Below are 23,301 nucleotides of genomic sequence, written 5' to 3'. Positions count from 1 at the left end.
CTTCCACAGTTACTGCTATTTATGTGGTAGACCTCCTGTATAAGCAACACGAGACTTCAAACAAAGGTTTCCATTGATTCCTATGAGCATCATCCTTGCAGTTCAACAGTTCTCAGAGGCACGGAGCGTTAAGGTCATCGCTGAGTCCTTCACTTGCCTCGTAACACCTGGTTAAAGCCCAAGACCACCTATGCAGCCTTGGGAGACTTCCGTCCTGCAGGTAGACCCAGTATCTCAAGGCACAGCTTTTACCAAACTGTACTTTGCTTATTCGCCTCCACAGCTCTCCAGTACGTCTGTCCCTTTTTATATTTTAAGCTCATCTCCATCTTCGGGGGACCCAGCAGCCAGGGAACCATATTCTACTGCCACCTCCACTCCCTCCCCTTTAGCACGTCTCCTAACAACGCCACGTAGATCCAGATAATCATCTGGGACGAGCACTTCAGGCAGCCCTCGGTGTTCCTGAGGGAGTACGTTCCACTCACACGCCCCAACCCCTCTCCCCCAGCCCGGCTCCGTCCGAGCCCACTCCCCCCTCACACCGCCCCGTGACCACAAGGACCTCACTTCTCTCCCAGCTCCTTTCCAGCTCTTTCTGTGTCCCCAGCGTGGCTCGGGGGCCTCCCCCGTCCCCTCAGGGCACGGAGACACCAGGGAAGAGCCGCATATTCCAGGCACGTCCCTCTCCCTCCGCGGAGGGGGATGGGAAGAGCAGCAGCGGAGCAGCACCAGTCGAGACGTCAAGCGGAGGAAAAACGGGGACAGGCGGGAACTACGCGATGGAATCGCTGCAACCTCCATCCCACAGCCCCGGGGCTCCTGAGGCGGGGAGAAGGGGGGGGGGGGGGAGAAGGGGCTCTCCCTCAGCGCTGCTCGGGCGGGACGCTGAGGGCGTTAACGCGCTCCCCCCGCGCCGGGGACGGCCCGGCACCCACCTTGAGAGTGGGGTACTCCTGCACCTTCAGAGTCATTGAGAGCTGAGCGGCTGATTCCTGCACCGCCATCTTGGATCGGGCACCGGCCTCCCCCCCTCCCTGCCTTCCCTCCCGCCCTCCTTCCCAGCGCGTCCCGGCGGGAGCTACCTACGGCGCGCGCGGCATGCCGGGAAACAGCTCGCGCCCCGCCCCGGCCCTCATGGACACGGGGCGAACCAACGCCGCACGCCCCCCCGCACCACCCTGCGCCGCGGCGGCTTGGTACGCTCCGCGGGGGCGGTGACGGAAGAAGAAGGACGGCGCGCCGACCAATGAGCGGCTCCCTTTCGCACGTTCCCGCGTCATGAGTGTAGACATCGCCCGAGACCTTGGGAAGCCGCGCCTGAATGGGCAGCGCTGCGGGAATGGGCGGGGCCGCGTGGATGCGCGGACAAATCAAATGGGATTACGGCATTGGGATAGGCGGGATTTGGGGGGGTTATGGACACCCAGCCACCCAGTGGCGGCAGAGAGCGATTTCCCATCGCCCAATCAGAATCTCCTCTGGGGCTGGGTGGGTGGGGCCTAAAAGTAAATTTTGCTGGTGACTTCAAACGGCCGTTTTAGCACCCCCGAGGTGTCCGGGAAGGGAGGGGCGGGGCGAGGGGCGGGGCGCGCCTTGATGGGCAGTGCCTCCAGCCAATGCTGTCGCGTCTCATGTTGACGGGCAGGGTTCTGAGCCAATGGGCGACGCGCCTGCGGCGGGCGGGCGGGGCGGCGGGCGGCGTGTGGCTGTGTGTACATCGGGAGGGGCGGGGCCGCCCCCCGTGAGTTCCGCGGGGCGGAGGGAGCGAGTGGGAGCCAGTGAGGCGGAGACGGCGGGAAGAGGTTTAAATAGCGGAGACGGCAGCAGCCCCCTGCCCCCGGCTCCTTGGGCCGGCGCCGAGTTTCCCCGGTGAGCGGAGGTGCGGGGTGGGCGCAGCTCCCGCTGCAGCCGGGCCGGTCCCGCGTGCCCCGCGGGGGAAGGGGTGGGGAGGGGGGTGGCTGCGTTCGGTCTCCGGTGGTCCATTCATGGGTCCCGCTGCCCTCGCAGCCGCGCCGGGGAGTGGAGCTGCCGCTCCCGGCACCGCCCGGTGCCGCCGGGCGCTACAGGTGCGGAGTTCGGGGCTCCTCTGGCTGGTGCTGGCGGGGGTGCGGGATCCCCAGGGAGCTGTGGATCTCCATGGCTGCGCTCAGAGGCTTTGCGTGACCCGCTGACCTCTGGTCGGTCCCTCTAAGGTGACAAGCACCGGTTTAAGCGAGCAGTAATTCCTCTGCCGGACGTACGTGAGTGTTTCCATAAAAGAAAAAAAAAAAAAAGAGGGACTTGATCCTGCAGAGTTCCTACTTGTGTGTGTGACGGAATAAAACCATTCTTGGAGTGTCAGTCCTCTGGCTATGTATATAAAAGCTGCTTTCTGGGTAAGGCGTAGAGGGCAGTATCCCGATGTTCGGCTCCTCGCTGTGACCTGGGCACCTCAGTGCGTGACACGGGGCACTGGGACCGACCTTCATCACACCAGGTTTGCAGCAAAAGGCAAATGTGCCCATAGGACCTGTACGTGCAGTAAATATAAACTTCATTCTGTTGCTGAAGTCGGTGTCAAAAGTTTAGTTTCTTGATGCGCTGGCAGCAAATGTGCTTCAAGCAGTGTGCTGCTGGAGTTTGGGCTTTAAAGAGACTCCAATACCTGTATCCATCGATAATCATGATGGTTTTTTTGTTCTCTTCTCCAAACGTTGTGGTTATGCTTTTTTCTGGTCTGCAGAAGACTGTGAGAAAATAAATACCAGTACTTCCAGGAGGAGTGAACACGCTTAACTTTCATTTTTTGAAAGAGCAAGTACGTTTCTTAGAGTGTTTGGTGGCATTATTTCTGATGTGCATAGACCTCATTGCACTGAGAGCATCTGTCCACCACAAGGAGATGGGGGTAAATAAAAGGGAATGTGGGAAGTAATGTAGTTGAGTGTTAGATTCTCTTCAGCTCTTGACTATGATCTATTTACTGATATTTACTCACAACTGCCCTAGCATTCAGCCTTGTACTGATCATAATCAGCAAATGTATGCCTAAACATAATTTACCAAGCCCACACCAGGTGCAAAGCTTTTGTTTGAGAAGTGTATTCGTAAAAACTTCTGTGTTAGTTACACCTGGGATTAGCACTCATGTCTAGACATGATCTTGGGACCAGATCCTGCAAGAGGATTTTTATAAGGGGGATTTTGACACCATTAAGGTTCTGTGCAGGGAATTGTTCACCCTGAGCTGCTTGGGTGGAGGACCGAAAACTTTGCTCAGTTGTTGCTGTATTTACAAACATAATTATGTGGCATTGTAAAATAGTCCTGTTCTTCCTGTCTGTCTTAAATATCCTGTAAGCTAATATTTAGAAGGAAATTTGCTCTTCAGTATTCCCCATGATTAATGTTACTCAGCAGCTTGAACTTGTCATACCTTAACTCTGTGATGCTTACAGGGACTGAAGAAGTGTGACTTGCTATGTAATTGATCAAGTCATGGATGTATTTGTCCAAGAAACTTATTTGCAACAGGTTTTATTTATATGTAGTCTCTTAATGGTCCTTTCCAATAATACAGTAGCTAATTTAATGTAACACAGATACTCTGGATACAGGTTAAGTGCTCAGACTGTATGTGTCTTTAAACTGGAGGGTTATTGGTGAAGGTTTGTCAGACATGAGTAGCTAGAGTTAAAGGGGTTGCTTAATGGAACAGATGGCCAAGCAACCATCATGTCAGAGAAAACAGCATGGATTCGTGTATTCTTAGTTTAACACAAGAGGGAGCATGTCTAATCTTTAACCTTTAAATATTGCAACTTCAGAGAGGAAGCTTGAAGTGTTGAGTGTCAAATAATTTATGTTCAAGGCTCCATGTGCAAATATTGATACAACCTATGCATATTTCTGGCATGTTTTCAACTTTAGGCTGCAGCTGTTGATTTATAGTGTAAATGCTGGCATGATAAATGTGGAGATGAGAACTAAGCTAATGATCTTTTGAAGTTTTAAAAATCTGTTGTTTCCTGCTAAATTAAACAGAATATTTATGGTTATTGTTATTCCAGGGTATGGTTATTAATATATAAAGGTTGTACTTTTTTCTTTAATATTAGGTTAATATGTCTTCTGCTTAACCTACCATACAAAGTTATAAAGCCGAGCCTTAATTTAATTAAATTTAGTGTAATTGCCTATATAACTTTGCTTTTAGAATTCTTATAAATCCTACCACTTTATTCTTCAATAGGAAGTATGAAGTTGGATCTGCTAAGTTTTGTACTGTATCTTCTTTATTTTTTTCCTTGTCCGCTGATGTCATAAAAGGAAGATGAAAAATCAGCTTCCATTTTGTTATTTCTTGGTATTGTCCAGCTGAATCATAATGTGTTAATGTTTTTCCTCATTCAGTCTTGTTAATGCGAATTAGCAGTTGGCTTAAGCAGTGTGCACAGAATACTCCAAACCTTTAGGAGAACCTTACTCCATTTGTTTCCAGTAGCCTTCTGCTTTGCTCCAGATTAATGATTAGAGAAAAACATCTGTCTGCCATTAAACACTGCATGCAAATTATGTATCTTTCAAGAACATAAACACTCTGTATGTTATTTGGTAGAGCAGAGCAGAAACCTTAGTGCTTTGCTTTCACATGCTGAAGGAAACTGCTGTGGATGGAGATTTTACTATACTTGCTTCTCTTTCCTCTCAGTGGCCATTATAACCCCTGTGCCAGGTGGCAGAAGTGGGTGTGTGTCACCATCATTTCTTGTATTAGCAGACAAGACTGGTCTAAGCCGGGGATGTGAAGCCCTGTGCTGGGTCAGGTAGGAAGTGGCACATGTTGTCCCACTGTTCAGCAGAGCTCTCTTCCTCCGAGCAGGTGGGTGTGGTGGTATTGTCCATTATAATGTATTCTCCATTATAATGGAGAAGCAGAATCCTTCACTCTTCTGATGAGTTATGATGTTTGTGAAATATTTAGGACCTTATCTTTAATCTCGGTTAATTTTTTTCTTCTGAATAGTGGGAGAAATTTTGGTATTTTTTAACTGCTGTGCACAGCATTGACAGAAGAAGGTGTTAGTATTAAATCAGCTTGTCTTCGAAACATGCCAGGCAGCTGTTCTTGCAAGGCAGAAAGGTGAGATAACCTGTACTAATATTGAATACCTGTACTAGTACTGGATACTAATGTGGAGTAACCATCTTAGAATGCTTTGGGTTGGAAGGGACCTTAAAGATCTTCTAGTTCCAACCACCATCTATTGTATGAATATTGTATATTCATTATGTGTTAGGACTTTTTAGAAGGTAATGAGACATTGCTACTGGGGAAGTTGCTTTACTAAGTTATTCACAGCAACCAAATGTTTTTATTGAATGGCTCCATTTCAATGGATGCAATTAATTTTAAATCCTATGTATGCAACGTACTGCAGAGTCAGAAACTCACAGAGACCAGAGGGATGCCTTTTGATGGAAAAGTCTTGATGGACTTGAGTTTTGTAAGGATTAGATGAACTACCTGTTGTCTTGGCTACTCCATATCAGTCAAGACTTATGCCTTGGTTTTCTTGCCCAGCAGGCTTAGGCTGCTACACAGTCTTTGCAATAAAGGTGTATTTTTACTTTAAAAGAAAGTAGTAATATGACTGTATAGTTCATGGTTTGGGGCTTTTTTCTTCGTTTTTTATTGTAACTTTAAACATAACTGTAAAGTGTCTCAGTGTATCTGGCTTGTGTAAAAAGGCTGGTGAACTTTTATTTCTGTATCTGAAAGGAAATTGCCAAGAGTGTAAAAACCCAACAAACAAACAAAAGAAAAAGCCCCCACAACAAAACCCGGCGATTAACAAGAGCAGCAGTGATTGCCCTGATGTGCCACAGTTTAGAGCATAGTTGTAAGGTAGTAAATACAGATCAAAAGCTTTGTTTCCTTATTTTAACATGATTATAAGGACCCTTTCCTTATCCGGGGAAAATGCAGATGCCCTCAGCAATTTGGTTACCAAGATGCCATAATGGATTGGGATTGAGACCTCAGTAGAGGCTGTGCTGGATCGTCTATGACAGCAATTTCGTATCTCTGGTACCAATCTGGTACCTTTCAGGCAATGTGGGTGTAGAACTTATTTAGAAGTTATCCCATGTTCATGCAAACCGGGTTTCGATGTTAAAGTATTTTTTATATTGCTTTTATTAAAAAAAAAAGGGGGGGTGGGATTCACAATGTAGGTCAAATTCTTGGGAAACCTCATCTAAAAAAACCACTTGTATTTGCATAAAAAAGGCATGTGGGACTGCCTGACAAAGTGCACAGACTCTTGTAACTTTCTGAATGGTCTAAATGGGTGATTTAAAATGCAAAGGGGGGGGGCGGTTTACCTGCAATATTTTTGGCCATGAGCAATTTTTCTTTTTTTTCCTTTCTGAGTTACAGCCCCCTGAAAATGGGGGGGTTTAGAAAGAAAGTGCTGACACAGCCTTGACTACAGAGCAGTGCCCTGCGTGCTGCTGCAATAATTGTCCAGGCAGTGTTTTCTGCTTCCCTGCCATTGTGCTTTACATTCCTTCAATCCATTCCATTTTTAACTTTCCGAAAGTTTGGTATTATTGCGAGCCCCCGGCGTGTGTGCAGCCGCCGGAGGAGCGAGGTTGGCAGAGTAGCATGGACTTGTTAATCTCAACCTGATCTTGTCAGCAACAGCAGAGCAGAGGGAGAGGGAGAGAACTCCGGCTGGGGCAGCGCTCCAAAGGTTCGTCTCTTATTTTTTATACCTAAATTGCGTCTCCGTAGCAAAGTGTTCGGTGTGCGGAGCGCGGAGGGCTCCGCGGCGGGGCCGTGTGCGCGTTCGGCCGCGTTGTTTGTGTGCCGGGGGGAGGCTTCGGCTCGCCGTGCGCGGAGACAGCGAGTGTGTGTGTTACGGCCGGGGAGACGCCGAAGAAGAAGAAACCCTGTTGGTTCTCCATGCAAATGACCGCTTTGGTTGTAACAAAAGCCTTGATGTTGGGCTTGGAAAAACGATCTGACAGTGTAACAACCCCAGGCCACTTTCGCCATGTTTTTGTTTATTCATGTTTCATTCCGTTTTCCTTAGCTATCTCACAGATGTTTCCAATTTCGCTGTTTGTTGGGGGGCTTTTTTTCTCTCTCTTTTTTTTTTACACCGTGGAGCCTTTTTGGAGTTAGCAAGAAAACGTGTGAAAGAATGTTAACAAAACAGAGAGGTGTTGCAGATGTTTATACTTTAGTTCTTGCGTTGCGCCTGGCGATTCTGGCAGAGGGATTCAGTGCATATGAAGGAACGTAAGAAGCATCTGTTTTACCTACCGAGCTTGTGGTTTCGAAATGTGCCCATTGTAACTTGAATATTTACATAAACAGATGAAGTGAGCACGTTCCCGGTGCAGTGTGGCAGGTCGAGATCTCATTTGTTTGCTACTGTTTTTGAAGGGGGTGGGGTGGGGGGAGAAGAAAATCCAAAAGAGCAAGGAAAGGAATATCTGTGACTACATGTATTCTCCTAGATAAACTCCTGCCATCTCGGAGTGCCTTTAAATATTTGAACAGCTTCCGTTAAGTCAAATAAAATTGGTTACCATGAGAAACAAAAAGTCTAATAGAATAGTTGAGCACACTAATGAAAATCTGAACATAAGATTGTTTCAGAATCATTCGAAGAATTGGATTAGACAGAAAACCTTGTCAATAGCAGTCATAGTAACACATTTAAACATTTTTGCTTCTGAGATCCTGGAAAACAGCACACACAGTACAGAAATAGCAGAGGTGGATGGTATGTTATCTTACAGTCGCATAAATTGAAATGTAATTGTCTACTAATGATATTAAAATCAGTCTGGTTGTAGAATTTTATGCTCGATGGATGTATCGAGGCATACACAAATAAAATCTGAAATCTTAAAGGACAATGATTCAATGTCCGGAGCCAGTGGTTAAATCAGATGTGGTAACTATGGTGAGAGGTAAAGTTACTTAGCTTCCCACAAACCATGCATATGTGGATTTCTTTTTGTGTAATGGAGATTAAGGAGAAAAGGATTAGAAAATCTAAAGAGAAATTTTGAGTAGGAGACCTGTAGCCTTGCTCTGGAAATTAACATTGAGGAGGCTTTTAGAAGAGAGGCAGGGTGGAAGTAATCACTCTCTTGTAATATATATTGATGATAATTCTAGAAAGGAGTCTTTCTGGTTGGGAATATCAACAACAGCTCTTGCGTAGAGGTACAAAACTAATCCTCTCCATATTAAAATAATCCTCCTACTCCAGCAAAACAAAAGCAAAACCCAGCATATTTTTTCACATTATCAAGTGACAGCATAAAATCAAGTAAAGTCTGCTATTCTGAATGAATGAATTTTAGGTTCTTGCAGAATGAAGCAGTGTTGATTTATTTGGATTGCTTCACATTCCTATTTTTAAGCGTGTGTATGATATGTATTTAGGATTTTTTTAACTTCAAAAATGGTGGTCATAGGCAGTAGGAAATAAAATCAGAGCTTAGTGTTCTAGCTGGTAAATATTGGGGGAGTTTGGAGTGCAGCCAGAGAGACTTGGACCATGTTTCTGATTCTCATTGAGTTGAGAGGGTTCAGTATTACCCTGAGCTTTTCAGGGAAGAACTTCATATTGTGCTGATCAGCTCCAAGGGGTGTGGGAAGGATTGTCATGCTTGCAGATAAAACTGGTGTTCTGAGAGAGCCACCAGGGATGCTAATTAGTGATTAGCTATTTGAAAGCTTAGGAAACAGAGGGGAGAGGTCAGGTTCAATTTCCAGCATAGAGGGACCATTTCTCTGTAATAGTGAAAAGTATATTCACTATGAGAATGCAGAGACATCTGAGGGATATGAGGTATGTTCAGCTTTCTAGTAATATATGCTAAAGTGTATTGGGGTTTTGGCAATGCATTAGACACATCTTTAATAAAATATTGTAAAGTTTTGGGTTTCCCCTCCTCCCTGTCCCCATTGTGGTTGTAAAACACTTGTTTCATGAGAAGTTTGCAGGGGAACTGGTAGTTGAGCATAGCCTAGACACATGGTGTTACAAGTTTTAAGGTGTTTCTGGATTTGCTAGGAAACACTTTGAGCTTTTTGTGGGTCATAATCCCACACTTTCCCTTATCAGTTGTGTGATAGAGGGTGTGATAGCTGTTCAGGAGACTGGGTTCACTATCTCTGTGCAACACTGTGGGTTAAACCCATGAATGGAATGAATGCTTCTGGATTTCAGGCCAAATGATAAATAATAGACCAAACAGCAATGAAATTCACATTTGTTACAAATTGTTTTCACAATAGGAATAGTCAACACATTACATTGATTTTTCTTTTTAGATTTTCATTTCTTCAAAAGTATTAAAAGTTCACTAGTTGTATTCTGTGCTAATAAGGAGGAAGAGGAGGAAAAAGAATTGAATTGCTGCGGTCAGTGGACAATATTTTGCTTTTTTTCTTCATGTTGGAGTTGACATTTGTGGAATGGTACATTGTTATTGCATTAATAATGGATTATTATTTCAGAGGAAAATTTTTATTTGTACAGAGATTGCTATTTTAGATTGAAGCAGAAAGCTTCCATATCTAGAGCAAAACTCAGATATAGCTATTGATGCGTAACAATTCATTTCCTTGTTCAGTGTGTTTTGAAATTGTTTTATCATCCTACTTTATTAGGATGTATTATATTTAAAAGCAATCTACCTGGTATTTCAGGCACAGGATGCTGTATAACCTAATGGATAGGAATAGTGGAATTGGAACAAACAGAGTTTTTCTTCCTTTGCTATTGGATTAAGGCAAGTCAATTCACCTTTCTGTTTCTGCTTTCCGTCTACAAAACAGGTGTAGTGGTAATTCCTTCAATATCTACTGATGAAATTTTGAGATAAGCAGTATTTTGTATTACAGCAGCACACATGGTAGATACTGACATATTTGCATCAAAAGTCCTAAAACATTAAAAGGAATTAAAATACCAGTGATTTGATAATAAAATGTTTCCAGAAAAAAAATTCAGAGTGACTGCTGTTGAGGTTTTTTCAGACAGTTGTGGCTATGGGAGTGTTTTAGGGTAGCTGAATATCAGCTGGCTGGTTAGTACCTTGATAGTGAATATTGACAGGTTGTACGTCTGGTTTAAATCTTCAACAAAAGATGGGCCTTTATTGAGTTGTTCAGGTGTTCTGTTGGGATCCAGCCAGAAGGATAGTTTCAGCAGCATCTTAGGATGCTGGAAAAAAACCCCAGCCAACCCTCCATTTCCCCAATGAGTCTATTTACATTAGTACTGGAGAACCTCTGGCCTTCCCAATTAAATTTGTAGATTGCAAGACTGAGAAGTCCTGTGCAAATGGCTGTGTTTGTGCTCACACTGCAGCAGCTGAGTAGTTCCACTGAAGTCACTGGGTCTGCTGAAGTGAATAAGAGTTTTCAGCACTCAACTTTGCAGTATTTATCTTGTTCCTTTTGACAACGGTCATGGAAATTCTGCAGTGGGATGTGAAGTCTGAAGTGCTCTCAGGTATTTGAGAGATGATTCTTGCTCCATTTGCACACTGTATGAAGTTGTGTAAATTGCTCTCAGGTGCAGTATAGAGTAGATGGGGGTAGTTTAATGCTGAAAATTGTGACAGTATGGAAAGAATTCAGGTAGACTATCAGCCTGTACAGGTTATTTATCACAGGTCACAATAGGGCTTATCATTTGTGACTTGCCAAGGTCTGATCAGTTTAAACAATTGCCAGAGAAGAGCATTTATATATAAAATTTGATGAAAAAATTTAGGAAATCATAGTTTGAAGTACAAGTTGCCCCTTAAGTTTTCACAGTTTCCTTCATGTGTAACCCTAGTTCAGTTATCTACTTGTATCTTTATCTTTGTAGACAGCAGAGTCAGTATTTTGTTACTGAAAATAATCACTTGCTGTGGTTTGGTTTTGGGTTTTTTTAAATTATAATTAAAACAGCCCCCAACACTTTAAAAAATATACTTCTATTTTGCTATTCAAAGGACCAGCTTTTATTCTAAAAGCAACTCTAATATTAAAAAACCAATTTTTCCAACAGTTTTCCATTTGAAGGGAATATTTTTCTTCATCTGGAGAACAAGCCAATACAGCTTAGTTTGTAAAATTTGTTTATACAGTGGTATTTTCTGTCTGCACAGTGCCTGGAATATGTCTTAGCACATAAATAATAGAATAAATAAAAGCTTTTGTATCCAAACAGCTTCTGTTTATATTTCTCAGTAAGAAGTGTGTGTGTGGAGAAGGATTCTTGTAGTTTTGAGAAACTGAGTGTATGCTTTGTCTAGTAAATTATGTCATTTGTTATCTTGGTAAGTCTTAGAGCATCAGCTACATGACAGTTTCCTTTTAGAAGAGTAAATATTAGGTGGTGTTTGTGTGGAAATCATTCCAACTTATGCTGTGTTCTGGAGGTATTTCTCTACCTTTCTCAGATATCTGTGCTTGGGTTTTGTAGAGGAAAGTTAACCAGAGACAATGTTGTCATCTGGTAATGCCTGTGCAAACTGGAATATCTTTCTGGTGTTTTGCAAGGAAATAATGATGGTTTGAAAGCTTTTGCATGCCATTTTTTTGTAGACCTTTCATACATTCCCTGCTTTGCTTACTGATACACCTCCAGAAAGAATATAGCATGACATTTTTTCATATCTTCTTTTACACTGTAAAATGTATGTGTATCTTTTCTGGTGGTTTGTTTATGCTGCACTGTGACAGACAAGTAGAGATAAAAAAATACTATACTTAAAAATACTTAGAATAATATAGGCTTTAAATAACAACTTCTAACATCCTCTCTTCTTTTATCCTTCATCTCTGCAGTGAGGGAGTGACATCAGGGAGTGATAGTCATTCTGACTTTTCCATATAAGTGAAGTGAATTTGATATAATGCAGTTACTATATCATTCCTCAGGCCCTCCAGTACAAATATATAAAAATAAAAAATCCATTATATTGTTCAACATGAGTTGAGAGGTGATCAGTGGAGTTCAGACTGTGAGGAACAGGCAAAGAGATGTGTTACATTTACATTGTTGTGCACAGGTTGATGTGTTTCCTCAAATGCTGGCACAGAAATGAAAGAAAAGATCCTGTTTACTTAAGGTCAAAGTATCTGGGAAGGATTCTCTAGAGAAACAATTGCCATTTCCCGTTTTACTCTATGCCTGTGGGACAGGAAATGGATTTTGCAGATTTTTACCTCCTGGGAAGTCAGCTTGAAGAAGGTAAAGATTGTGGTAGAGTCATTGGACCGTAAAAGTTAAGCAGATAAAATCATTTAATCTATTGAGGATAGAGTGTATTACTTTCAGCCCTGTGCTGCTAGACTGGTGAAGATGTCAAAACCAAGGTGTGTTCATCCCTGTTGGAGCAATTAAAAATTTAAGTTTTCTGATCCTGATAAGACTATATCAAAACAAACACACTTGCATCCTGGCTGTGTATAAAGGTTTCTGCACCTTATTGATACTTAATTTGAATATGACTTAATTAAATCTATGTCACATTGCTTTTAATTTGAGCATCTCTGCCCGCCTGATTAAGGGAGAACTTGAACTGTGGAAGGGCTAAAAGCTTGTACAGAAAGGATTGCCTGCTCCTGCTGTGACTGGGGGAAGCAGTATAAACCTAGAGAGGACAAGAAGTTAGCGGTAGAATGCACAGGTTAAAGGAACAGATAGCTTCAAGTTTCTAATCAGCATTGCGCAACAAAATTAGCAGATGCATAGGTTAAGTATGGCAGATATTTCCATCAGTCTTTAATGTGATTCTAAGTTTTGGATACTTGCATTTGATTTTGTTCTGTATTTGACTACATCTTTACCTCTGTTCTGCATTGTTTGTTTCAGTGTTTGTGGTTGATTGGTAGTGTTTTGTCTTGCAGTAATGTGTCCTAAATGCATATACATAATTTTCTTTCTCTGATTTAGAGCCCATTGGCAGTTTCTTGCCTGCTAGTCACAGGTTTCTCAGAAATTCCAGTAAGATCATCTGTTTCTTTGGATGTGTTTCTAGATAGAGCAATGTCAGAATTGGGTAAGGAAAGGCACAGCAGTCTAGTCTTGAGATGTTTTGTAGATTGTGGTTGTTTGGATCCTTCTTGGGAGAAAGGGACAGTCTATTAGCGAGCCTGAAGATATAAGTGGGTGTCATCTGGGTGTAGAAGTCTACAGGGTAAAATGCTAAACTGACCCTTCTCTTAACATATGGGCAGCATGTTCTAATGAGAATTATGAGTACAGTCTGGGAAGTTCCTGAGTGTGTTTATGATTGCTTCTGCCTCAATAAACAACTCTTTGCCAGCTCTTTTCTATCCTGGTGCTTTGATTTTGCGGGCAATTTCTGTCTGCATAATACTGATGAGTCAGAGTATTGTCAGCTGGAGTACCTCAAACTATATGAAAGGACAGAGAGTACAAAATATTTTCTAGTGTTTTGAGAAGAGACGATTACATTCTGAAAAATTGGAAGGTAAGGCTGAAATATGCAGGGCACCATGCTGTGCATTTCTGATGTATGTTTTGGGAGTAATGTCCTCGGCTGGGCTGGAGTAATTTTCAGGAAGCCACTTCTCAGGTTGACAGCCATTTCCATAATGCTGTTTACAGGGAATTATGATAATGTCATAATTGGAAATTAATGTTTGACAAGAAGTGATCAGCACCTGAAACAGTAACTTGTTTAATACCTGGTATCAGTTTTTCAACTCTTCCTTAGAGTACCTCTCTCTCATGACATGTTTAATAGCTTTGTGTTAAAAAAAAGTGAGGGCTTTTGTGTAAGACCATAACTGTTACTTTCAGACTGCGATAACTTTGTATCCTGAAAGGTGTTGTCTTTTTTTCATCATTTAACTTGTAATTAATAAAACATGTAACCATTTACCATCCAGTAGTTGCACTTCATAATCCTAGTGGGTCTCTTCCAGCTCAGGATATTGAATGATTCTAGGATCTTTCTTATCACTAAGGTTCACAATGGGCTTTTTTTTAGGGGTGCAGGCAGTAATTTCTAAGAGTATGCTCACTGTAGTTTCTGCCTTTTTTCCTAAATTTGGAATTGGTATAAAATTGGTCATAGTTTGCAGTGACCAAGTTTGTATAGTTCTGGAAGAAATTATTGTGTGTGTGTTGCAATCCAGGAAACCAGTGTATACCTGAAGTTGCTCTGAGGGCTTTTTATGAGCCCATGGTTATTTATTGTAACTATAGAAAGTCTTTTATGTTAGTAGGCTGTAACCCAATGCTAATTAAAAATGACAGTCACTATTGTTGCAAATACTAACCATTGACTATGCAGTAAAAACATCTGAAGAAGCTTATTAACTGCAAAATGGCTACAAATAAGCAGTGCAGATATTAATTTGTCTCATCATCCTGAGAAGTTTGCCTACAGTAAGGAACCTGTTTTTTTCTTAAATTAGTTTTTTTTGCTATTAACAGTCTTTACATGTGTTTTAGAGCCTTGAAATGAAAGGCATGATGTAAACACTAGGTATTAAAAGGATCAGATAATTTTTATATGATTTTTAAGAGGTATTTGTAGAGTTCTAGCTTTGACTTGCTGCTCTTTGGTAGCAAAAATGTTACGTATTTCATCAGTTAGGGATTGCAGTAAAATTTTAATTTAGAAATAGTGTTATGCCCAGCCACTCGTTATAATAGTCCTGTATATTGGCTTCACTGCCATGAAAGTTTTACACAGTTTGCAGTGTGATTCAGTATTTTTTCAAATTGGTGTTCACCTTGATGTCAAGACTGACAGTAAAAATGGGTCTCATAAAAAGTAGGATAAGGCAGTAGATTGTAATTCAGCATTCCATTTTTTTAGTTGTTCAGCATTGATACATACCTCTGGATAGGACAGTTAATTTGAGATTAAATTAAAACTAAATTCAGTTCAAATTTTAAATGAAATAAAATACTGGGACATTAGCTATCTCTATGCAGTACCGAAGAAATTGTCTTTTATTATGTGTGTGCTGATTCTCTAAGGAAGAATATTGTTCTTTCATAAAACCATTATGAGTAATGGATCTGGTGTACATATAAAATGAGTCTAGATGGGGTTTTAACAAAACAGTGATGTATCAAAGAAGGTGGTTTCCAGCAATATTTTCTTGTCAAATCCAGTGCATCTCTTTATGGGTACAGCTTGTCAGCAGAATAAACAAACATCCTGGTGCTGTTTAGTTATGCTACCAAAATAAATAATATGACATTCAACCAAAATTATTTTGCATTGTCCTAGACAAACATCCACGGCAACTGGCAGTCGCATGTCCCAAAGCACACTCCGTGATGGAGGTTTTCCTCTTCAACACTGACTCTTGAGTAAGTGGGAAGGTTATGCTAAACAAACATCAGGGAGAATACCTGCTGCAGTTCTTGTGTGGGAGAAGAATTTGTCATGTTGCCAATTGCAAAGCCCAGATCCAACAAGAATCTGAAATTTTAATTGACAAGCCAAAAGCTTCCATTGTCTGAGTTTTCAGAGATCCTCGTCAATCCAAAAAAAGGGTCTTGAAATTTTTCTGTTTTCAGAAATGTGTGGTAGAACTCTGTGGGAAATTAGTCTACCCAGCCTGGTTATAGTGCCTTATTAAACCAAGTTATAGACCAGTTTTCTATTGGACACTGTGTCAGTGTGGGGCGGGGGGAAGCGTATCCTGAGGAGTCTGTCAGGGCCTGAAACAGGAAATAAGAGGGATTCACATAAGCAGTAGTTAAGGAGCTGTGAGAGTGAACAGAAAGTTCTCTGCAAGCCTGACCTGTGGTGCTGATGAACAGTGGGGACACTTGAACAAACAGCAAAATTGCAGTGATGTGCTGAGCTGGTTGTAATGAAAGAATTCTGAGGGACTAAGAGACTGCAGGAAAAATGATGATAGACAGTGGTCTCAAAAATATCTACCTTTCTTTTTGTCATACTGATGAGAAAGAAGGCTCAGACTCATCAGTGTCTCTATCCTGCTCAAAGTATAAGCTGCAATGGATTTTTCTTCTCCTTCTGAGCAAAAAGTGTCCTACAGCCAGTTCTGTAGTCACGTGATAATGTATATGATGCTGCTTCTTATCTAGAGAAAATATCTGGGATCTTTTCACCAGCTGCACTTAGTACTAAAACTCTACAATTTAGAGTCTTCATCCTTCCATGTGATGTGGGGTTGGATTGTTTGCCAAGACCTAATACCTATTCAAGGAGAGCAGAAAATTCACCGAACCTGGAAATGAAATTATGCATTCATGGCATGAGTTGATGCAACCCACATCCTCTCCAGTGAGAAGCCTTCCCTACTCATTCTTTGCATTGCTTTTCCCTTGTGGTTCTTTGATACCTTATGAATCCCGTACCTGGGGAGGATATGATAGAATCACTTAGATTATAGTGCAAGAGGGAGTGTGAAATTGCCACCTTATTTTTGTGGCTGCTGTTTGTCAAAGTAGGCATGATTCCATTTCCCTGTTCTTTTTGACTGGGGATTTGCTATTGCTACATTTGAAATGAACTACGAATCATTTGTATTTGCTTATTTTTACTTTCCAGACTCAAGGTATTGTATTTCACAGGGTACTGTTTTTCTAAACACAGAAAGACTTCATGATGTAGACTATTTGGAGATGCATATGTTATAAGATCAATAATGTAATAAAGCATTTTAGACACAGTCATGTGTAATACAAGATGTTATAACAGGTGTCTCACAGGTGTTAAAAAAAAATTGGTGTTGACCCAAACTTTTTTCAAAATATTCTTCATTTGGATTTGGGGAGGATATGTGGGGAGACATGATAGAAAGAAAACTGAATTTAGTCATCTTTGTCAACTCTATTAAATACTTCATATGTAAAAGCAGAATAAGCGAAAGAGGGGTGCTGTCAGTTCAGTTCTCGGTGTTTCAAAGCGTGGCACCTTCAGTGTAGGCGTGTGCATCCTTGAGAGTCGGGTTAAGAATTCGGCTGTTATATTCACATTATTAAGCAACTTTTCTGCTTCAAGTGTTTAAGTGAGTGCCGGAGGAAGAGAAAGGGAATTTGTTCCTTCCTCTAACTGCTTTTGGGGGACAAGGCTCATACTTGATTTTATAAAGTTGAAATAATCATCACAATTAGTTCTAATGCCAGATCATTTTTAGGATGATTGTTAGTTGTGGGCATGCACTTTAGGCAGAGGTACACTTCTGTGAGGAAGTATGCTTTTTTGGTGAGGAATTGATACTGGGAATGCTTAGATTCTTCTTTGGTCACTGAAAACAAGTCAGATGAACCCTTGGATGTTCCAGAAGTTTGTATTAAGACAAGACTCTGATATCTCAGGGCTTGTGTCTCCTGGGTGAAATGGTTGCCGCTTTTATGGGTTACAGATCTCCATACTTCAAGACAGAAAGAAAACATGTGATTTAAAGATGACATAGAAACTTTTATTGCTCTAGATACAATTTGTCATACGAAACTGTTGTTGTGTCTGATGCTGATCAAGTCATAGGTTAAGGTGAGAGTCACATTTATCCGGTGTTTGTAGCTTTCTGATAGTTTCATGTGGGTTTAATGGATTTGGATTATGGTCGATGAGCTACAAAGATGACGTAGACCTGAAAGGTAAGGCAATAAACACCACCTCTGTCTTATGTCTTAGTCAGCTTTACAGCACAGCAAAACCCTGCCAAGCAATATAAAACCTTGTTAACATCTGTTGGGTATTAAAACATATCACTGGTACTATAATGGCTTATTCCTCCTAAAGCTGAACATTGTTTCCTCCTCCTACTTCTATTGGAATCACTAGGGGATAATCCTGGTGATATAGAAGTGTCGTGTTGTAAGTAACGGTATGGCCAAGTGATTACTAGGACAAAATTAAGATAATGCCTTTAGGATTCCTTTGTATTCCTTTTCAGTTTGTGTACTAGATTTTTTGTTTGTTACTTCTGGTTCTTTGTGTACTTTGGATTCTGAAATCTCCCATTAGTGTCCAAAAACATAAGGCTGAATATTGGGGAGAAATCAGCTAAGGTGTTAAGACAAGTAGTTTTTAATAAATGTCTGGCTGGCATAAAGGCCTTTTCTGAGCTAGAACATGCAATAATATTATTTAGAGACCAGATTGTCAATATTTAAGACCTAAAGTTTGGAAATAATCTAAAAAAAAAAAAAAATCACTTTTGCTCTAAAGAAACTTTGTGAGTTTTTCTGTTTTTCTATGATGGATTGCTGGAAGAATTATCTTGGAAAAACAACAGCTGCTTTCAGCTTTTATTTGGGTCAGATGTTTTTGTAATATAGCATGTTTAATATTGAGACAGAAATGAATCTGTAATTATAGAATTGCCTTTCTGTGAAGTGACATAGACTGATACAGAGTTGAGAGGGATGTGTGGGCTGCACACCAGTCATGTATTGTGGTCCTGGAGCAGTAGAGGTGGTGACAAAACTGTTCATATGTATTTGTTTTCCATCAATATGAGTACTGTAGGAAAAGGGAAGGCAAGCAATCCAATAAGAGGGTATTTGCCAGTGTGATATTTGTATGAGAAAAAGCATCTGGTTTGTCAGTTTGCTCATGATTTTATCAGTGAAAGTTACTGATAAAATTGTGATGTATTACTTCACCTGTAGTGATATTGAGGTTGGCTAAAATATTGAGACCAAAGAAACCCTTTAATGTCTCACATTCAGCTTTTTGAAATGTTTGTTTGATGTGGGGTTGTTCTAGGATTCTTTCAAGATTTTATCTTTTGTTTCACAGTACTTCATTTTATGCCAGATTTCATTGCAAGATATGAAATTCTACTAAATTGTATTACATTTTAAATTAAATTGTATTAAATTGTCATGTAGACTTAAGTCTTGGAAAACCTGACTTGGAATAAGGAATAAAACAACTGATTAAAGTTTAATGTGAAGAGAAGGTTACTGAGGGTTGATGTAACAGCTTTTAGGTATGCAAGAGGTATTTGTAGAGACATGATGGGAGAGTACAGGAAATACTGTACTTGGATCAAAGCAAGAAAGAGTCAGGCAGGTTGAACTTCATTACAATTCAACCAGCAGGTATTTTTTTTTTAAGCATGACGATACAGAAACTCTGAGGTCCTCTGCCCAGAAATCCTACACAGTCTCTGTTACCTGAGACCTTAATCTCCTGTTTAGACAACTCTTTGTGGATTGAGGGAATATGATCAGGGCTTGGGAAAGGAGCAGGCCAGGTGACCTCTTTGAGCTCTCCTTTCCAGTTATTTTTTCTATGAACCTAAGAATAGAACAGGACAACTATGAGAAATTTCAGTACCTCTCACTTTTTTTTTTTTTTAATTGTGCTTTTAAGTGAAGGGATATAACTCTGTCAGCATGTTTTATTTGTTTTTTGGCATATGCATTCTGGGACAGTCAACTGTTGGCAATGACTACCATGTTTAACCAATTTCCAGTATGAAGCTATGAGTGCTATGTGCTATCAGTTAGTTTAAGATTCAAGCTGTCCATTTAATTAAAGTGCTCTTTAATACTTCCTAGTGTGTGCAAGGACACGAGTTGGCAGCTGTTTAGGAGCACCAGTCAATGAGTTGGTGTGGTCTGTTTTGGTTTTCATCACTTTTCAAAAAATCTCTTCAGAGTGTGCCAGCTTTCCCTATTCTACAGTTTGGCTTTAAAGATATAAGATGCAGCTTTGGAACATTTTCATCCTGTGGGTTTATTTTTTTTTTTTAATCTGGTGTGGCCTGCTATTTTATGAACTCTCTAAATGCATTTGTGTAAATGCTTATTCAGCCCTCATGGGTTTATTCATGACTATATTGCTAAAGCATTTGGGAGTTCATTATGTTCTATACTTCTACATGAATTCTTTTCTCAGAAAGAGGAGTTTTAAAAGAATTTTCTTCTTGATTTCCAGAGCTGTTTGGCCTACTGTTATGTTGTTGTGCAATTGCTGCTTGGGCAATGAAAGCTAAGCATTTGCAGACCTTCTCCTTCCACCCAGGCACTGATTTAGGTGCTGAATTTCCACGTCAGGTGGGTGGGAATTGGGCTGCGTGGGTCGAGTTCCCCTCTCATTGTTTGCACCCTTTCATGGAGTCCACTTCTGGAGTCCTCTTTCCTCCCCTTCCATCCCTCCAAAGATGAGAGATTTAATGAGAAAACCTTAATGCCCTCCCAGCATAGGCTTAGTCACACCAAGTGAGTAAACCTAATGAGCCTCTTGAGAAGAATGGCTGTATTTACTGTTCCACCTGAAACCTGTGCCCAAAAATTTGATGGTTAGATTTATGTGTTTGTCCTTAAGGACAATTCTGTCTACGATTTTGAGGCTGATGGAATTTTTTTTTTGCCATCTCATATGTCTGGCCAGACAATTCAAAGTTATGCTGGAGAAACAGTAACTTTTCTTTTATTCTCATGGCCTGAGTGTTTAGTGAGATTTAATTACTCTGGATCTTGAGAGGTCCACCTGGAGAAATAGTCTGATGAATTTGGTCAAATGAATTTTTAATTAGAGCACACACCCACTAATGACTGTATTTTTTTTATTTAAGGTTTTATCTAGTGCAAATTTGTACTCAAAGGACCATAATTTTTTTTTTTTTCCAGCTGATTTGTTTTAAAAGTGTCTGGATAAAACTGCATTTCCTTGCTATTTTACAGAAGAAAAAAATCAAACTTTTGATGTGGAACTACTTAAATGTTGTTAGACTGTGCAATTTGAACTGTTCATTAATCCAAAGGTTTAAGAAGACTATTTCCCAGACTGTTTTCAATGGCTGATTGACAGGTAGATTCTTGAGCTTTACCACAGGAATGAAATTTTTTTTACACTTTCAAACCTGGTTCTTTTTGTCTGCCTCTTTCTCAGTGTCAAGTTCATGGAACTTCCTTTTGGGTGATTTAAGAACTGCTTTGTGCTGCTGAACCAGCCCATGGAAACATGGCAGTGCTTCATGTGGTTCTGAAATCAAGAGCAAGGCTGTTGGAATGTGCCGTGTTAGTGTAGCAAGGACTGTGATTTGTTAGGTTGTTTCTAAATTAAACCTGATTTATGCCCACAGAAGCTGCTAAAGCTTCTAAGATCTCTCTTTTTCCCCCTTCTTACTTTCAAATGTCTGTAGAAGAAAGTATGTTTCTGGATATTGAAACAGGTGGAACCACTTAGCCAAGAAACTATAAAAATAAATTAGTAGAATATCTGGTATCTTCCCCTAGAATAATGTGGGTTTTCCTTGCTGGAAAGGTCTGGTCAAGTTCAGAAGTGAATCTGGGCTGTTAATCTTGTATTCTGTTGAGGGTGAGTGTGTCCTGTTGTTCTCACTTACTACAGAGTGTTCTCTAGATTGACTTGAGTGGTCCTGTTGCTTGAAAATGGAGTTCCATTGAGTCCTGTATACTATGTTTTACATTTCTTTTGGGCCTGTTCCAGAAAATGGCTCTGTGTTGTAGTAGTAAATTTGTGATATTAAATCTTAAATTACAGCCTATATGGTTTTACTTTTATTCTAGAGAAGTTGGAAAGGAATGTGCAGGCTGTTTTGTGCTTACATATTGTAATTTAAAATAATGAGTATCTCACTGTGTTACTAGCATTACTTATAAATTTACATTGCTTGTTTTTCATTCTCAGTGTATACATTGATACAGGAAAATTGCAGGGCCAAGTATGCTGATTCTCTGAAAAGTTTATTAAGTTTTCCTTTATGCGGTTAAAATTTGTCTAATTCCCAAGCACTTTAAATTCAAGTTTGAAAATACGTTTTAATAAATATATTTTGTGGGGGTTTTGAGTAAATTAGGAGTATTTTAAATAGTATCCTAGAACTTCTTTGTAGTTTTAAGTATTTGTAGTGTGTAAGTATTTGGCACTAGAACCCTTAAGAATTAGTTGTTTTTAAAGAGGAGGGGAAAGGAAGAATCTAACAAAATGCTTTCATTTCTTTTGAACTTTTCTCTCACTTTGAAATATTTACAATGGTGACACTTTTATATGAGGATTACACATTTTTTGCTAAAAAGGAATTAAGGAAATAAACTTCAGGTATTTGAAAATGAGAAATAGAATTGTAGAAGCTCTGATCTTTTGATCTTTCACTGGGGACTGGTGGGAGAGCTGGTTAGAGTCAGCTCAGCACAACCAGGATGGAGAAGTTAAATAAACCAGCTTGTGAAACTTTGCAATACACTTGCTGCTTTCTGCAAGTACCTAGAGTACATGAAAAGCACTTGGATGTTTAGGTCTGTAAAAGCTGGCTAACAAGTTTTGGGTTTCACAATTTGTTTTATTTGCAATACTTAAGTTACTATTTGATTGCTTGTTATTTTAATTACAGCCAGTAAAGTTACAACAAACTGCCAAAAATTACACAGACTTGAATACTGTTTATTGATTGCCAGGCATGAGCATAGGAGCTGATCTGATTTGCAATACCAAAGGTGGAACAAAGAGATGGAAACAGCAGAACAGAATTCTTTCCAGTATTTCAAACAAACATCTTTTGTTTGTAATATAGCTCAGTCAGGGATTTTGCTATTAAAAAAGAAGTAAATGAGAAAGGCTCAATTTGATTTAAAAAGAAGCTTTGCAGTTTTCTCATTAATGTCATTTTAATAGTGTTGGAACATGCAGTTTGTGACTAACAAATCCATCAAATGTATTAGCCAAGTGTTAATTTTATACTAGTGTAGGATGTTGCAAATAAAAAAGTAAAGGGAAGATGAAAAATAAAAGCAACTTAAAAATTGGCATTAAAATGAAATTGCATGTGGCATTAAAAATCTCTACAATATTTTGAAGAATTCCATGGAGAAAGTTTTTCTCCATATCAGAAAGGGGTAAGAAGAATGAAGTGTATCTGCTACTGAGGAACATTTGAAAAAGGAGGACAGTTATTCATGCTTTCCAATGCATGGAAGTTTGGGAAGATTGCACTTGGAATTTTATCTGGTTACTAGTTTATTGGAATTTGCGCCAAGTGTTTTCATCAAAACCTGAAAATAACCACTGCATTCAAATAGAAGCCTCAGAAAGTCAGTTAAAGAGGTTCTGGCTATGAACCTGTAGTCCATTAAAATGACATTGCTGTCAAAATAAGAACAGAGGACTTGAAAATGAAAATAATTGGACTATTGAATTATTCAGTTCCTTAACCCTTCCCATTCCCAATGAGAAGATCACGTGCTGAATTGACACCAGGGGAAATGAACACAGGATGACAGGACAAACGGAACACTGTTCTGATGTGTCACATGTGAAAATACAGTTTGATGTTCTCTCCTC

General features: G+C 40.3%; 2 protein-coding genes across 7 annotated transcripts in view; one reads left to right on the top strand and one right to left on the bottom strand.

Moving 5' to 3' along the window:
- Window positions 1-1,108, bottom strand: part of MAEA (macrophage erythroblast attacher, E3 ubiquitin ligase) — a 49,789-nt gene extending 48,681 nt beyond the window's left edge. Inside the window, exon 1 of one of the 3 annotated variants that reach the window (XM_048304296.1) lies at window positions 939-1,108. In XM_048304296.1, the coding sequence (XP_048160253.1) occupies window positions 939-1,007 (69 nt within the window). In that variant the 5' untranslated portion in view covers window positions 1,008-1,108. Of the gene's footprint in view, window positions 1-570; window positions 676-938 lie in introns of those variants that run through there. The other 2 variants (XM_048304297.1, XM_048304295.1) reach the window with 2 other exon arrangements.
- A 663-nt stretch (window positions 1,109-1,771) lies between these two features.
- The window catches only part of CTBP1 (C-terminal binding protein 1), a 236,104-nt gene continuing 214,574 nt past the window's right edge, over window positions 1,772-23,301 (top strand). For 2 of the 4 annotated variants that reach the window (XM_048305337.1, XM_048305335.1), the window contains exon 1: window positions 1,773-1,872. The gene's annotated coding sequence lies outside the window, so the exon portion shown is untranslated. Of the gene's footprint in view, window positions 1,873-6,649; window positions 6,741-23,301 lie in introns of those variants that run through there. The other 2 variants (XM_048305338.1, XM_048305336.1) reach the window with 2 other exon arrangements.

The sequence above is a fragment of the Corvus hawaiiensis genome, chromosome 5 (genome assembly GCF_020740725.1).
Source record: "Corvus hawaiiensis isolate bCorHaw1 chromosome 5, bCorHaw1.pri.cur, whole genome shotgun sequence".
NCBI classification, from domain to species: domain Eukaryota; kingdom Metazoa; phylum Chordata; class Aves; order Passeriformes; family Corvidae; genus Corvus; species Corvus hawaiiensis.
The sequence above is the reverse complement of the archived record's forward strand: the minus strand, read 5'-3'. Positions and strand labels throughout refer to the sequence as shown.